Source organism: Puma concolor, chromosome A3 (genome assembly GCF_028749965.1).
Source record: "Puma concolor isolate L17-30 chromosome A3, mPumCon1.1.hap2, whole genome shotgun sequence".
Classification (NCBI taxonomy): Eukaryota; Metazoa; Chordata; class Mammalia; order Carnivora; family Felidae; genus Puma; species Puma concolor.
Genome location: NC_141669.1, coordinates 120,065,910 through 120,082,493, shown reverse-complemented (window position 1 = coordinate 120,082,493; position 16,584 = coordinate 120,065,910). Strand labels below are relative to the sequence as shown.

Here is a 16,584-nt window from a genome sequence, read left to right as displayed (position 1 = left end):
CTTCTAAAACTCTTTAAGAAAACATTTTTTTAAGTAAACTCTACAACACACGTGGGGCTCGAACTCACGACCCTGAGATCAATAGTGGCATGCTCTACCAACTGAGCCAGCAAGGCACCCCAAAGTAATCTTCCTTCTAAATTTAAAAAGCTAAAATTTACAGAGTGGCTTTTGGAAGACCCAAAGTCCCTTACCACCTGATAGTAAAAAAGCTTTAATGAGAACTTTCCCAAAAGGAAGCAAGCCCCTTTACCTCTTTCAAACACATAAAAAAAATAGCTGAAAACAGATTTTTCTTAAAGGAAACCCTAATTAATGCTTTCTTCTCCATTATTTTCTGTATTTCCCAAACTCCTTACAATGACATATAATCTTTTAGAATTGGAAAAAAAAAAACATTAAGCCCAAATAAAGTACATATCCCATATTATAATATTTAAGGTCACTGTCTCAGAAGGTAGGGGAAAAAATCAGTACCAAACTATTAAGATCATCTTTTGGCCAACTATGAATTTGTCCATAATAATTTCAAGTCTGCTTACTTTGATGTCTTCATTCTCTCATAGGAAAGGTTCATTTTAAGGTAGAAGGCTTAGGTGCCTTTAGCTTAAGTGGAGAAAAGAATTATGACAGGCAAAAGTATGTTTTTTGAATGGAAGGGAAAGGGGTCACAGTATTTTAATATCTAAAAGCTATCAGATCTTAGAAAACCAAAAGCCTTTAAAATGAGTACACACTTGATAAAAACTCCTAGTAAATATTATATAAGCCCATCCCTCTTATCATTCATATTAATACATTCTTTAATTAAACAGTAATGAAAGTTACTTTTCAAGAGACTAACAATGAAATCAGCTCCTATAATAGAAAAAAGTAACTTTATGAATATTTTATTATAATCCTGGTAACAGGTCAGACAGATGGTATAGCTTACCTTGGTACAAAAAGATTTTGCAGGTGTTTTAGTATACTTTGAACATATAGGTTAGGCTCTTTAATAACTGGCAATGGGATAGAATCTTTCGGCAACACTAAAGCCATAATCCAGTCTGTATATACATCAACACAATATTTTACAGTCTCTCCATCCAAGGGAAGGGTCAATCCATAGCAAATTACTTCCATGGTCCATTTCACCTAAACAAAACAAAATATACATTCAGAATTATCACACATCCCTACTGTATCTCAGCAGACTAATTTAAAATGTTTACCTCTTTTATTACCAAAAATCTATCAATTGACAGTATATTCATCTCAACTATATGCCAGATTTATTCTTGAGAATGTACTTTCCATGGATAAAACATACTCAGACAACATTTCCTAAGCAAAATATTTAAGAAAACAATAAACTACTTCTTTCTAAATATCACTTCCATGTTGGCTTTACCCATTAGACATTATTATTATTTGCACTATGAAATAAAAAGCAAATATGGGTCATCCTGATTTTCCATAGAGACTGGGACAAAAAAATAGAAAATTTTAGCTACTTTTCTCCTTTTAATTTATATACAGGTATGTGTGTCATTTAGGAAATCATATACATATATTCAATTATATTCCATTTCCAGATTATGCAATAATAACAAACAACAGGAAGGAAGATGAACTGCTCAACTCTTATTTTGTGACTATTTTTTTCTGCCAAAGAACATAATGAACATGGGAAGGTAAGAACAAACACAAGTGAGAAGGGACTAAAGATGGGCAAGATTTTTTAAATTTTTTTTTAATGTTTGTTTATTTTTGAGAGAGAGCGTGTGCAGGATCAAGTGGGGAGGGGCAGAGAAAGAAGGGGACAGAGGATCCGAAGCAAACTCTGTGCTGCCAGCAGAGGCTCTGGTGGGGGGGCCTGAATTCACAAACCATGAGTTCATGACCTGAGCCAAGACTGGATGCTTAACCAACGGAGTCACCCAAGTGCCCCAGATCTTTTTTTTTAATGTTTATTTCTTTTAAGAGAGCACACATGTGAACGAATGGGGGATGGGGGTAGGGGGTGGAGAGAAAGAGAGAGAGAATATCCCAAGCAGGCTCCACGCTGACATGGGGCAGGCAGGGGTGGACCACAGGGGTGGCGGTGGTCGATCCCACAAACCGTGAGATCATGACCTGAGCCAAGATCAAGAGTCAGACGCTCAACCAACTGAGCCACCCAGGCACCCCAAGCTGGGTAAGATCTTAACAAGGCACTTACCTGCACTAAATGAATTCCAGCCTCTTTACTTAACTGAATCACATGATAAGGGTTGAGAGAACCTGCCCATGAAGAATGAACATGATGTGGCGACAAAGGAAAAACGGCACAATTTGCAAAAGAAGATAAAATGATATTCCAGATACTACAGACTGGAAAGTTTCAGGGAATTCCACACTAAACTCTGGGACAAATTACTAAGCAGATGATTCATGAGCACTTATAAAAGGAAAGCATGATCACTAGGAACCAACATACTCAAAACGAACAAATCATGCCAGACAAGCATCATTCCTTTATTAACAAGGTTACTATGAAGGCAGCAGACAATTGTGCAATCCTGGCAGTTTACAAAGCACTTTCATAAGCAGCTTCTAACCATCAAAATAACCCTGTGTGAGAAGGTAAACTATCCTCACTTTATAGATAAGAAAACTGACACTTATTAAGATTAAGCAATTTGGCCCAAGTCACTGGTTTGGAAATGGTAGAACTGAAAACTTGAGCCCTAGTCTTCCAGCTAGATATCTACAGCTACTCTCACCATACCATTAACACCCTTCTCTGGCTCAGGGAGATCTGGGCTCTAGCAAGAAATGTGGTCAGAGGCACGATATCCTTGTGGACAAGACGGAGGCATAGAACCCATAGGAAGGCAGAATGGCTGGATTTATAAGACACAAGATGAGAGACTAGCAATGGGCTAATGTACCAAGATCATTTAGGAAGACGGTGCCCAGTGGCACACCAAAGGCCCTGCTGAGATTTTAACTTAGGAAAAGAGAGAAGAACAGATCACATGCTGACCATCTGTAGATATCCACAAAGCTAAAATGGATAGCTAACTTGTTAGACAGAAATTCAGGATCCCAAAAGACTTCAAGTTGAATCTAACAAGATTAAACACAGGTACTGAAAATTTCAAGCTCAAAAACAACTACAAGAGCTAAGGGTAAAAATATGTACAGCACTAGAATTTATCTAATATAATATAATCTACAAGAGCAATAAGCATTAAGCCTGCGACAGCACAGTGAAGCTGTGACAAACACAGGAGGGTGGGAGGAACGGAACCGCGCCTAGGAAGGGATTTTAAAAGGGGCTGCAAGTCCCTAATTGTCAGATGAAACCTAAAGGAGAAAACATCTTAGGTGTCACCTTCATAATAGTTTAACTGTATAATTCTAGAGGACACTGGATTCAAGGACTGTTGTCTCCTATCTCTTAGAAGGGAGGAAAGGAAAACAAACAAGGCAGGCACCAGAGCGCCTCTATCCACTCATGTGCCATCTCTTCCCAGGAGAAGATTCCAGACCCACCAAGAGGAGAGTACACCAGGGCAAGTGCCAGTCCTCAGGGGTTAGTCTCTGCTAAGGTCCTGTGAAGAGAGAAAAACACTCCTCAAACGGAGGAGCTTCACCCTCCTGCAACCCATGGCCCATAGAGAGTAAATAAACTGCCTTTAGAGTCACAAATCTTATAGCTAGACTAGTTTTATATCTTGACTAGCTTTATGTCTAGATTAAGTCTCGTCTCTCCTTCATTAGAAAGAAATCAAAAAGAGGGAGAAAAAAAGGTGAGTCTGAGAAATAAGTTAACCCAAAGCCTGAAGGTTGTATAAACTTCTTCCAGCACACAGTTCTAATCCCATATCTTAGCCAGACCTCATACTAGCAAGTTCCTGTATCCCTCCATTTTCAGGGTCCCTTCATGACCTCCCTCTGAAAACTTTACCTCAACCCAATCTCCTGAATCCAAGAACAGGACCAACTTCAGGCCAAGCTACTCCAAGAGCCCTTATCTTTAGGGACAGCAAACACAACTCCAATTCCAAACACTTGGGCTCACAACCATATAGGCTTAGCTGCTCTGTAGCACTCTTAAACCTGGGAGTCGGTAAGGGCAGGCAGACACGGAGACAAAGGAGGACCTCAGGTTCAACACATATGTGTAGCCTGAAAAGTTGACAGAAGACAGGCCTTCAGTCAGAGGCCATATGGGGGTAGCAGCGAAGACCTTCCAAACACACCTCTGAATAGAAATCTGAAGACTGGGCCCAGAGCTTAGGGGAAGGGGCCTGACACTCAAGTCTCTGTCTCGCGCCCACAGCTCAAGTGGAGAATGGGGTCTGGCCGGTAGGGAGCCAGCAGCACAATGGCACAACGTATTCCTTATGACCCCCACAAACTCTCAGTCAGCCCAGCCTTCAACCCAAACAAAGGTCACAATTAAGAAAGATGTACTACTCCATTAGACAGAAATCCATTAAAAAGACAATGTTAAATAAATTCTTCAGTGACGAGATTATGTTTTCACATAGTAAAACGAAATGAAGAAAACACTTACTTCTTTGTCAGTTTTTAACAAGCTCTCACTACCAGCCACTGAAGGGGTACCTAAGGCCTGCCCAAGAGGATGGACCACCGCATTTGCCACCTCTCGCCCAACGCTCTCCGGATAGCTGTGCAGCACACTGGTGTGGCCCTGATCATTCTGAATCACCAAATGCAGTGACCTCCACTCAGAGTACATCGTGCCGCTAAAGGACTGTCCAAATGGCACCTGAAAAGACAAAACAGAATTATTGTTAAACACTGTTGCAAATTAATAAAACTAAGCAGAACAGATTTATCCTACATGGTAAGATAAAGCAGCTACAAACATACGGCCAAGACGACTGAGAAAATACGCGTCTAAATGTTTTGAGAATGTCCTAAAATAGCCTCTCAGCGAGGTCAGGTAGGAAGGTGGACCCTGGGAAGCAGCTGTCTAAGCACCTCCCCAAAAGAGCCTCAGAAGCCCGGGAGCGGAACTGGGACAGACGCCACTGTGCAGGGGGAGAAGATGATCTGATTTGGTACACTCCTAACATGAGGGAGCCCTCCTCATTCTATGTTCCAAGATAGAAAAAGATAGAAGAATGAAGCACCCTGAGAAAGGAAGACAAAGGAAAGAGTTTACTCCAAGATCCAGCTTCTTCAGTCAACAGTTTCCAATTTCCAGCAATTTTCTATCATGCTAGAAACATACCCCTGCAATTTCCCACCAATGTCCTCAAATCAGACATAAAATTCTTCGAGAGTATTTCATTCCCTGCAGCAGTGACACACAAATTTCCGGTAACGGAACACCTGGAAGTCACAGTGTTCTTCAGAAAACATAGTAAGAGCTCCACTTAATGAGCACTTACTACATGCTACTCACGCAATCATCACAACAACTCAATGAGTATTAAGGAATGTTATCTCTACTTCACAGACAAAAAAGCAGAGACACGGAGAGGTTTACTTCTTACCTGAGGCTTCAGAGCTATAACATGGTGGAGCTGGGTTTGTTTCCACGTCTGTTGGGTTCCAGAGACCACGTTCCTTACCATGGCATGTACTGCCTTCTTCCTATCCTATACATTCCCCCATGAAATGATCTATGTCTACCACACAAATAAAAAACTTTTAGCCACAGAAAACGTATCTGTATGAATGTAACGTAAACGTTACCATCATAAACACCATACTCACGAAGAGAATCGAGGATGATTAGTTAGCCTTCTCCAATTCATTTCTGTTTCAACTTCCATTTTCTACTTGTTCTGAAATCTGTATGCCTGGCCAGAGAGTTTAAGCAAAGTCCAGGGGTACACTTAATCTTTAAAAAATTCTTCCCTTAAGCTCATTTTTCTTCACACTGGGAAAGACCAGCACTGCTAAATTTTCATCTTAAAAAACCTCATTCCAGCTCAAGTATCAGTGTTTTTCCAAAGGATATGGCATTTGAGAATTACAGGCCTGAAGAACGAAGATTAAACTCCCTAGCATGAAAGTCAAAGTCATTCACAGACTGGGCCCCAACTACCTTTCTTTCTCCTTTCCATACAGAGGAACCTACCACCTCCACCTCCCCTCTTGCATACCCTCCCAACCCCAGTCTTCTCAGCTTCTTTTGGAATCTGATGGACCCTGGGCCCAGGTACTTTTCAGTGACCCTATGAGGTCTGATGTTCTCCTCTGACCAAGAGGCCCTGAACATGGGACGGCAAGAGCGTTAGACCAGCATCTAACAAGGTACCTACAATTTGAAGGAAGCCTGGATTCAACTATTACGACTGTCTCTGTTTCCTCAGGTTTATAAGGGATTCCCCCAAGGATATTCTGGTGTTCTTCCTCCCTCCCCCCAAAATAAACACTCTCAAAAATGGAAGGGGAAAAAGGCAAAGTTCTGACAGGGAGCCATCTCCATCAGATGATAACTTTTTTTCCCACACCACACATTTTCCTCACCTTTTTAAATCAACACATACATACGTGCATATGTATATACAATATACACACACTATACATACAGCCCCTTACATAAATACACAAGAATATTAGACTACAGAGAGGTTTTGTTTTAATTTTTTTTTAATGTTTATTTATTTTTGGGACAGAGAGAGACAGAGCATGAATGGGGGAGGGGCAGAGAGAGAGGGAGACACAGAATCGGAAGCAGGCTCCAGGCTCTGAGCCATCAGCCCAGAGCCTGACGCGGGGCTCGAACTCACGGACCGCGAAATCGTGACCTGAGCTGAAGTCGGATGCTTAACCGACTGAGCCACCCAGGCGCCCCTGTTTTAATTTTTTTTTTAATGTTTATTTATTTTTGAGACAGAGAGAGACAGAGCATGAACGGGGGAGGGGCAGAGAGAGAGGGAGACACAGAATCTGAAGCAGGCTCCCGGCTCCAAGCTGTCAGCACAGAGCCCGACCCGGGTCTCGAACTCATGAACCCGCAAGATCGTGGCCTGAGCCGAAGTCGGATGCTCCACCGACTGAGCCACCCAGGCGCCCCTGCTTTGTTTTAGTGTAGTGGGTTTTTTTTTTACCTTTTTCATTTTATTTAGCTTCATTTCCTGTCCAAATGATTCACTTCCCTGGATAGATAATCCATGTTAACAACCTAACATTTCCTCTTGTATTTGCTCTACCCTAATTCAATCACATCAAAATAATTTATATACTTGCATAGATAGGGACTGTATACTTCTCTACATCTGTGGGGTTTTTTTTTACATTCAACAATGCCTCATGAATATCTTTCCAACTAATAATAAACTCATTGTAATGAGTGTGTAACATTCCATGGCATGGGTGTGGCATAACTTATCCAACCAATCTCCTAATAATGTGTATTTACTCCATTTCCCATTTTTTTGTCACCAGGAAATGATGCAATAAACATGCTTGTTCATATAAACAGTGGCCTTTTAACTTCTATGGAACAAGTTCCCAAGAATGAACTATTGGATCAAAGGGCATTTGTTTTTAATGTTAATAGGTCTTGCCAGATTGCTTCCCCAAAGAAGCTCTAACAACCAACTACATTAGGAATGGATGAGAGCCCTTCCCTGTTCCCACTCCCCACCTCCTGCCAAGGAGTACTTTCTTTTTCTGTCTTTGCCAACGTGATAGGTATGAAGTGAGATTTCATTGTTCTAGTCATATATTTACGTTTTATAGCTTCTAGGATTTTTGTTGTTTTTTATTTTAGAGAGACAAAGAGAGTGAGCGGGGGAGGGGGGCAGAGAGAGAGAGAGAGAGAGAGAGAGAGAGACTCTTAAGCAGGCTCCATGCTCAGCACAGACCCTGCCGTGGGGTTCAATCTCACAACACTGAGATCATGACCTTAGCCAAAATCAAGAGTTAGATGCTCAACTGACTGAGCCACCTAGCCACCCCTATAGCTTCTAGTTTCGAGTCTGGCTTCGGTGGTTTCTCCCTCCCATCTCCTCTATCAGTGTTTTCCAAACGATGGATCATGAAATAAATGTAATGGGTAATACTTTTGTTTTCAGTTACATGGAAGAAGATATACAACAAAGGTACCGCACGTAGTAAAGGTAAGCAAAGTTCTGTGAAACTTGTTTCACCTTCCGTAAATACTATATTTGGGGTCACAGTGTAAAATACATTTACTATGGGTCTAGGTCCAAAAGTGTGAAAGCATAACCCTAAAGTGTATATGCAGTCTCCTAGATTTCCCACAAGACAATTGCTTATTTCTTCACACTTAAATTTTATATTCATCTGGAACTTACTTATATAAGTAGCTTAGGAAAGGTGCCATTTATTATCTTGTAAATGTACAGTCAGTTATGCCATCATCATCTGTTAAAAATACACCGTTTCCCAATGAACTGAAACACCAATTTTTCTACACTAAATCCTCATTTATATAGGCTCTATTTATGTATCTGTTTGTCTGTTTGTCCATTCCTGTGCCAATGCCATAATGACTTAAATTTGGTCGCTTTACAGAATGTTTTAATATCTAAAAAGGAAGCCCCCTCCACCTCCACTATTCTTTTGCAAAGCTTTATTGGGTATTCTCAGGCCAAATTATTAAACACGTATTCTTCTATATAAAATTTAAGATGATTTTATACGATCCAAAAAAAATAAACAAACCTTGTTAGACTTCTAATTGAAATTGCTTACTCCGCCTCCCCAGCCTCATCTTCTATGGACACTTTCCAACGTGTATCCCTTCCCCCAGCTAACGCCACAAATGATGATCACTCAAACCCAACAAGTTTTTTCATACCCTGTGTTACTGCCTGCACTACTCCCCACTAACTGCACGGCCGTGCCCCACCTCAATCCTAGTACTTAGGAAGTACCACTACTCCTTCGAGGAACAGCACAAACGTCCTCCCTTTGGTAAGCCTTTTCTTTACTCCCCAAATCAACCCTCCGCCTTGTGTCTATTACAGGCTGTTCATACCAAGCCTCTAACTTATCTGTTAGCCACGTAAAGATCTCTTCACCACAAGAGTGTCAGCCTTTTTTGAATGGAAACCTCACTTCCTAAATCTTTAAATAGTTCCTGGCATGCAGTAGATACTACATAAATGTTTCAGAATGTCAAGGCTTACCAGTGGGAAACAGGAAGACTTTAGAAAGTTCGCTTTATTCCACTGAGGTATGTCAAAAATTTTGGATGTCGTATACAAATAAAATTGGAAGATGTCCATTTGCTTTATGCTAATTATTAGTTTTTTTTTTTAAAGTAGTTGGATGGTTTCTAAATATTTAAAGAATATCTAAATATTTAGCATACATTCCAGACAACACACTATTGGAGACAAAAAAAATATTTTAAGGCAAAAAAAAAAAAAAAAGGCAAGCTAGTTTTCAAACTCTATTGCATACACAAGAATCATGGGGTTGGGGGAGGGTGCAGAATCTGTGTATCTCCAGACCCTATCACTAGAAACTGAAATTCTGTATAGATCTGGACTGGGGCCTGGGAACATGCATTTTTAAGACATAGCTGCTATCCCTTCCAATTCTGAAAAAAAGACAGGAGTATCATTCTTTAAAAACACACTATGAAATGGGGCGCCTGGGTGGCGCAGTCGGTTAAGCGTCCGACTTCAGCCAGGTCACGATCTCGCGGTCCGTGAGTTCGAGCCCCGCGTCGGGCTCTGGGCTGATGGCTCAGAGCCTGGAGCCTGTTTCCGATTCTGTGTCTCCCTCTCTCTCTCCCCCTCCCCCGTTCATGCTCTGTCTCTCTCTGTCCCAAAAATAAATAAAAAACGTTAAAAAATAAAATAAAAATAAAAAAAAAAAAAAACACACTATGAAAGACCAAGGCTATTAAGCTTTAAGGCTTAATAGCTCTTAAATTCTTAAAAACTTACAAATAAATTTAATGTAAGAAATTCTAATTCTTTAAATGCATTAATATTTAAATGATTAAATGTCAGAAAATGAAATAAGTGATTTCAAGAAACATGTAAAGTAGAAAGGATACAATGAAAAAGTTGAACTTAACTATTAAAATGTATCTAATAGAAAAAACATGCTAAATATTAACAAAATACACAAAAAATTTTAAGACAAAGATGTACACTATAATTACAGGCAAATTAAATAAAACAATGAAGAGAAAATATATATTGGAAATAAACATGAATTTAAAAAAACAAAGTAAAGCAACAAAGATCTCATTTCGTACCTATTAAACTAGCAAAACAAGTGATAAAACTCAATTCTGATTAGGAGGTAAGGCCAACAAGACACACTCAAGAATTTAGGTCAATGGTTTTCAACACAAAAGAACTGCCCCCTAGAGGGAATTTTGGAAATATTAAGTGCACTTCTGGTTAACAAAATGATTGGGGCGTGCTATTGGTATTCATGGGCAGGGCCAGGAAATCTAGACATTCTGCAATGCAGGAGACAGTTCTGCACAATGAACAATTATGCTACTTTTCACACGACTGTCAAATGCCTGCCAGAAAATCATTCTGTCCTTAAATGTCTAAGCCTAAAAGTGTATACAAAAATACAAAATATTTTGTGCTATTTTAACATACACTGAGTTTTCCAGTAATGCAATTAACCACGTAAACTGAGAAAAGACTGAACCATATTTTGTCTAGAACCTTACCATACCAAGAACTGTTAACAAAAGAAATAAAAGAATTGTTGCCCATTTCAGAAAAATCCCATCACCAGAGGCTATGCCACTTGTGGTATCTGCTGCTATCAGCACAATCACAACTACATACACACTTATGTAGCCCTTATTTCAAAATGTCAAACAAGAAAATATAGTCTCTTTAATAAATGGTGCTGAGATAGGGGCGCCTGGGTGGCGCAGTCGGTTAAGCGTCCGACTTCAGCCAGGTCACGATCTCGCGGTCCGGGAGTTCGAGCCCCGCGTCAGGCTCTGGGCTGATGGCTCAGAGCCTGGAGCCTGTTTCCGATTCTGTGTCTCCCTCTCTCTCTGCCCCTCTCCCATTCATGCTCTCTCTCTGTCCCAAAAATAAATAAAGAACGTTGAAAAAAAAATTAAAAAAAAATAAATGGTGCTGAGAAAATTGGATAGTCACATAAAAAAAAAAATGAAACAACCCCTATCTTATACCATTCATAAAAATTAACTCAAAACGGACTAAAGACTTAATTGTAAGAAATGAAACTCCCAGAAGAAAACAAAGGAAAAAAGCTCCTTGACATGGTCTTGGAATTGGATTTTTTGGAAATCATAGCTAATGCACAAGCAACGAAATGAAAAATAAGTCAGACCACATCAAATTGAGAAGCTTCTGCACACAAAAGAAACCATCAACAACCTATTGAATGGGAAAAAATATCTGCAAATCATGTATAGGATAGGGGGTTAGGGGTGCCTGGGTGGCTCAGTCGGCTGGGTGTCTGACTTCGGCTCAGGTCATGATCTCACAGCTTGTGAGTTCCAGCCCCGCGTCGGGCTCTGTGCTGACAGCTCAGAACCTGGAGCCTGCTTTGGAGTCTGTGTTTCCCTCTCTCTCTCTCTCTCTCTCTCTCTCTCTCTCTCTCTACCCTTCCTCCACTCATGCTCTGTCTCTCTCTGTCTCAAAAATAAACAAACATTAAAAAAAAAAAAAAGGATAGGGGGTTAATATCCAAAACATATAAAGAACTCATACAACCAACAGCAAAGAAAACCAAATAATCCAATTAAAAATGCGCAGGGATGGGGCACCTGGGTGGCTTAGTCGGTTAAGTGTCCAATTTAGGCTCAGGTCATGATCTCGCAGTTTGAGTTCAAGCCCCACGTCGGGCTCTGTGCTAACATCGCAGGGCCTGGAGCCTGTTTCGGATTCTGTGTCTCCCTCTCTCTCTCCCTCTCTCTCTCTTGCTTGTGCTGTCTTTCTTTTTCTCAAAAATAAATATTAAAAAAAAATTTTTTTTAATGGGCAGGGGGCACGTGGGTGGTTCAGTTGGTTAAGGATCCAACTCTTGATTTCAGCTCGGGTCATGGTCTCGTGGTCTGTGAGTCTGAGCCCTGCATCAGCCTTTGTGCTGACAGTGTGGAGCCTGCTTGGGATTCTCTCTCTTTCCCTCCCCTAGCCACTCTCACTCTCTCTCAAAATAAATAAATAAACTTTCAAGAATGCAATCTTGCCATTTGCAACTATGTAGATGGAACTGGAGGGTATCAGGCTAAGTGAAATTAGTCAGAGAAAGACAAATATCATATGACTTCACTCATATGAGCACTTTAAGAGACAAAACAGATGAACATAAGGGAAGGGAAACAAAAATAACACAAAAACGGGGAGGGGGACAAAACAGAAGAGGCTCATAAATATGGAGAACAAACAGGGTTACTGGAGGGGTTGTGGGAGGGGAGGACAGGCTAAATGGGTGAGGGGCATTAAGGAATCTACTCCTGGAATCATTGTTGCACTATATGCTAACTAATTTGGATGTAAATTTTAAAAAATAAAAAATAAAATTAAAAAAAAATTAGCCTGTAACCCAGAAATGACCATTATTAACTTATTGATGTATATAAACTGTCACATTTCTTAAATCCACATATATGCATATTTCCTCAGACTAGATTCCTAAGCTAGAAGCGTTGATGCTGGATCAGATGTAGTATGCGTCTTCTAGCTCTTTGAAATGTATTTTCACAAGCCTTTTAGGAAACTACTATTTAGCACCCACCAGCAGGGCAGAGAGTACCAGTTTCCCAGGGCTCTAACCAACACTAGGTATTGTAATTTTTAAAAATATTAATTTGATAAGTCTGGCATTTTGTGATCATTCCTTGATTATGAATAAAGTTTAGTATTAAGGATAAATAAACACTAAACTTTAAAAAGGAAAGAAAGAAAAATGGGCAAAGAATCTGAATAGACATTTTTCCAAAGATCTATGAATGGACAACAGGTCCGTGAAAAGGCGCTCAAGGGGCGCCTGGGTGGCGCAGTCGGTTAAGCGTCCGACTTCAGCCAGGTCACGATCTCGCGGTCCGGGAGTTCGAGCCCCGCGTCAGGCTCTGGGCTGATGGCTCGGAGCCTGGAGCCTGTTTCCGATTCTGTGTCTCCCTCTCTCTCTGTCCCTCCCCCGTTCATGCTCTGTCTCTCTCTGTCCCAAAAATAAATAAACGTTGAAAAAAAAAATTAAAAAAAAAAAAAAAAAAAAGGCGCTCAACATCATTAGTATCAGGGAAATGCAAACTGAAGCCACAATGAGACCCCCACCTCATGCCTGTTGAAATGGCCATCACCAAAAAGACGTAATAAACACTGGCATGGATGCCAAGGAAAAGGGATCATTGTGCGCTGTTGGCAGGACTGTAAACTGGTGGAGCCACTACAGACAACAGCATGGAGGTTCCTTAAAAAATTAAAAAAGAACTGCCATATGATCCAGCAATTTCACTTCTGGGAATATATCCAAAGGAAATAAAAATACTAACTCAAAAAGGTATCTGCACCACCACATTCATAGCAGTGTTAATACATGGAAACAACCTAAGCATCCACTGATGAATGACTGGATAAAAAAGTTGGGGGGGGGGAGGGTGTATGTGTGTGTGTGATGGAATATTATTCAGCCATAAAGAAACAAGAAAATTCTACCATTGGCAACAACATGGATGGACCCTGAAGGCATCATGCTAGGTGAAATAAGTCAAATACTTTATGATCTCATTTATATGTGGGATCTTAAAAAACAAAACAAACAAAAAAAAACCCCACAAAAATCATAGAAAGAGATTAGATTTGTGGTTACCAGTGGTGGGGGATTTGGGGAGGGGGAACTGGAGGAAAGTGGTCAAAAGGTACAAACTTCCAGTTATAAGATAAATAAGCACTAGGGATGTAACGTCCAACATGATGACTATAGTTAACACTGCTGTATGAGATGCAGGAAAGTTGCTTAGAGAGTAGATCCTAAGAGTTTTCACCACAAGGAGAATCTTTTCCTTTTTACCGCATCTATAGGAGATGATGGGTGTTAACTAAACCGATTATGGTAAGCTACAGGCAAGATATTGAGGAAGTTCAGAGGACAAAAGATTCCTTTTGATTCAAAGAAGGGCTGAGCTGGAAAACAACAGGATAAGATCAGGGAAGAATGAACTGGGTACTGAAGGAAGGTTACAATTTTAACACATAAGAAAATTAAGTGAGTAAGAGTGACAGCAAAAAGAGGCAGATAGAAAAGAAAAATATGTAAGAGGAAGGGCAGGGCGCTTGTTTCAAGTAGCAAAAAACAGCACCAGAAACTAAAAACCCAGAGTGGCAGGAAAAAAAGCTAGATGTACAAGGGGTAAGATTTCAAAGATAAACAGGGACGGATTTTGAAAGAGTATGAATGCTACGATTGGAGATTTGTAATTAATTTAGTAAAAACTGGGGGGCGGAGAATGAGAGGATGGTAACTTTATCATAGAAATGATACAACAGGAACTGAATTCCCAGTAAAGAAATTTGGTGTAAGTATCCAAGACAAGCTGAAGGGACAATAGAAAAGTAAACTCCAGTGTGGCTTATATACTGAGGAGCGGGAGGGAGGAAGGATGGGGACGAGGCAGGGAGGACAGGCTGAAAGGCTCTGACTGCTATGTTAAGGGTCTTGTGCCTCCTCCCCAGACAGGCTCAGTCAGCTATTAACCTGAGCTGCTAGCAGAGAAGTCTCTACCTCCATACTCCAGAAGTAAGTACGACAGGAGGAGAGAGAAGATGATGACAGTGCTCCCCTGCAGATCACTTAGTGTCGTCCAACTCTGCATTTGTCCATTTTCTAGGTAATCTCTCTGGAGGTTTCTATTATCAGGCGACTGTGTTCTGGTAACAGCCCGTGGTTGTTGGTACTACCACAAAGTAACACAAAGGTTCTAATTGACAGATTACCAAAATGACCGATATGTTGGTGCTGGTAGACACACTAAGACCACAGCCTGACATTAACTGTATCAACTGACTCTATCAATATTTATTACAGGTGTATGCCTGTATACAAGGTGTATGCCTTCTATACACCATGCACAGAGAATAATAATAATGAATAAATAAGATCCCTGTTCACAAGAAGCTTCAAGTCTAATTACAGAGATCGATTTTTAAAAACTTCATAAAGTAAATCCAGACATCAGTTATTTCATGAAACAAACATTTATTCAACGCTTGCTACATGTCAGATATCGTCCTAGGTGTGCGGTATGCAGATACAAACAGGACACAGTGGCTGCACAAGGGAAGATTTCATAACGAGGAAGACAGAAGAATCTAGGACAACACCGGCACACCATAGTATTCAACGTGAATAACTGACGTGATGAGTTAGGAGGCCAGCATCATACAGGAAAAAAACCACTAGAGATCTGGCTTGGTAACAGTGCACCTTTGGAAAACTGATCATTTTGAAAGAGGTTTCACATGTTATTTCATTTTATTCCAATAACAAGCCTACAAAGTTAAGGAAGACAGATGCACTAGATACTAGGTGAGAAAGCAAGTAAGGCTAGAACTTGCTCAGAGTCACAGCAAGTGACAGGAGAGCTGGGATAAGAAACTCTACCTCCTGCTCTGAAGTCCAATGCTTGTCCCTTTTGTTCTGACTCCATACCTCACCATAATGACCTTGGACAAGTCGCCTGGCATTTCTCTGTCATAGTTTCCTCGTCTGCAAAGCAGGGAGAACACCCGCAGTACCTACCTAAAGTACTCCGGGGAAGAATCAAATAAAGCGATACAAGTCAACATACTTTGAGATGTACAAAGGCAAGGTACATATTATCAGCCATGCTTTGTTTCTCTTAGGAAAAACAGGGAACAGGGTGCCAAAACTCTGAGTAAACAAATGAACCACGCTAGATTTTAAGGCACACAGTGCTCTCAAGGTCATCCATATAACTTTATGATGAGTAAAGACAGAAGGATTATAGTTCACGTTTCTGCTGTAGTCCCATTGACCCTAAAAGGCAAATATCAACCAAGTTCGGTCACAAAGGAATGTATTCACCTATATACCAAATTCTACTGGGTATCCTATCAAATACCCGAAAGAAAGGTTGTGCCTGTATTCCTCCCTAAAAGTGTAAACAAGTAGCTTTTGCTAGTCTGTTTGAAAGAAAGAAAGAAAGAAAGAAAGAAAGAAAGAAAGAAAGAAAAGAAAAGAGAAGAAAAGAAAAGAAAAGAAAAGAAAAGAAAAGAAAAGAAAAGAAAAGAAAAGAAAAGAAAAGAAAGAAAAGAAAAGAGAAAGAAGAGAAAGAAAAGAAAAGAAGTGTGAATACTATGAATCCCCTGCTTGCCCCCACCGGTACCACCACAGGTCTCATCCTTCATACCTCAGACCTGCTCTGCCCAATACAGTAGCCATACCCACATGTAACCACTTAAATTTAAATTAAATTAGAAATCAGTTCCTTATCTACACTAGCCACATTTCAAGTGCTCAAAAGTCCCATGTGGCTAGTGGCTACTACACTGGACAGTGCAGATACAGAACAGTTCTATCAGGGTGCCTGGGTGGCTCAGTTGGTTAAACATCCAACTCTTGATTTCGGCTCGGGTCATGATCTCATGGTTCACAAGTTTGAGCCCCGTACTGGGC

General features: G+C 40.4%; 1 protein-coding gene across 7 annotated transcripts in view; it reads right to left on the bottom strand.

The window, feature by feature from the left end:
* RALGAPB (Ral GTPase activating protein non-catalytic subunit beta) overlaps window positions 1-16,584 on the bottom strand; it is an 89,295-nt gene that overhangs the window by 69,690 nt on the left and 3,021 nt on the right. For all 7 annotated transcript variants that reach the window (XM_086702176.1, XM_086702179.1, XM_086702177.1 and 4 more), the window contains exons 2-3: window positions 4,550-4,765; window positions 935-1,137 (exon numbers count right to left, since the gene is read on the bottom strand). In XM_086702176.1, coding sequence (XP_086558302.1) covers window positions 935-1,137; window positions 4,550-4,735 — 389 coding nt within the window. In that variant the 5' untranslated portion in view covers window positions 4,736-4,765. The remainder of the gene's footprint in view (window positions 1-934; window positions 1,138-4,549; window positions 4,766-16,584) is intronic.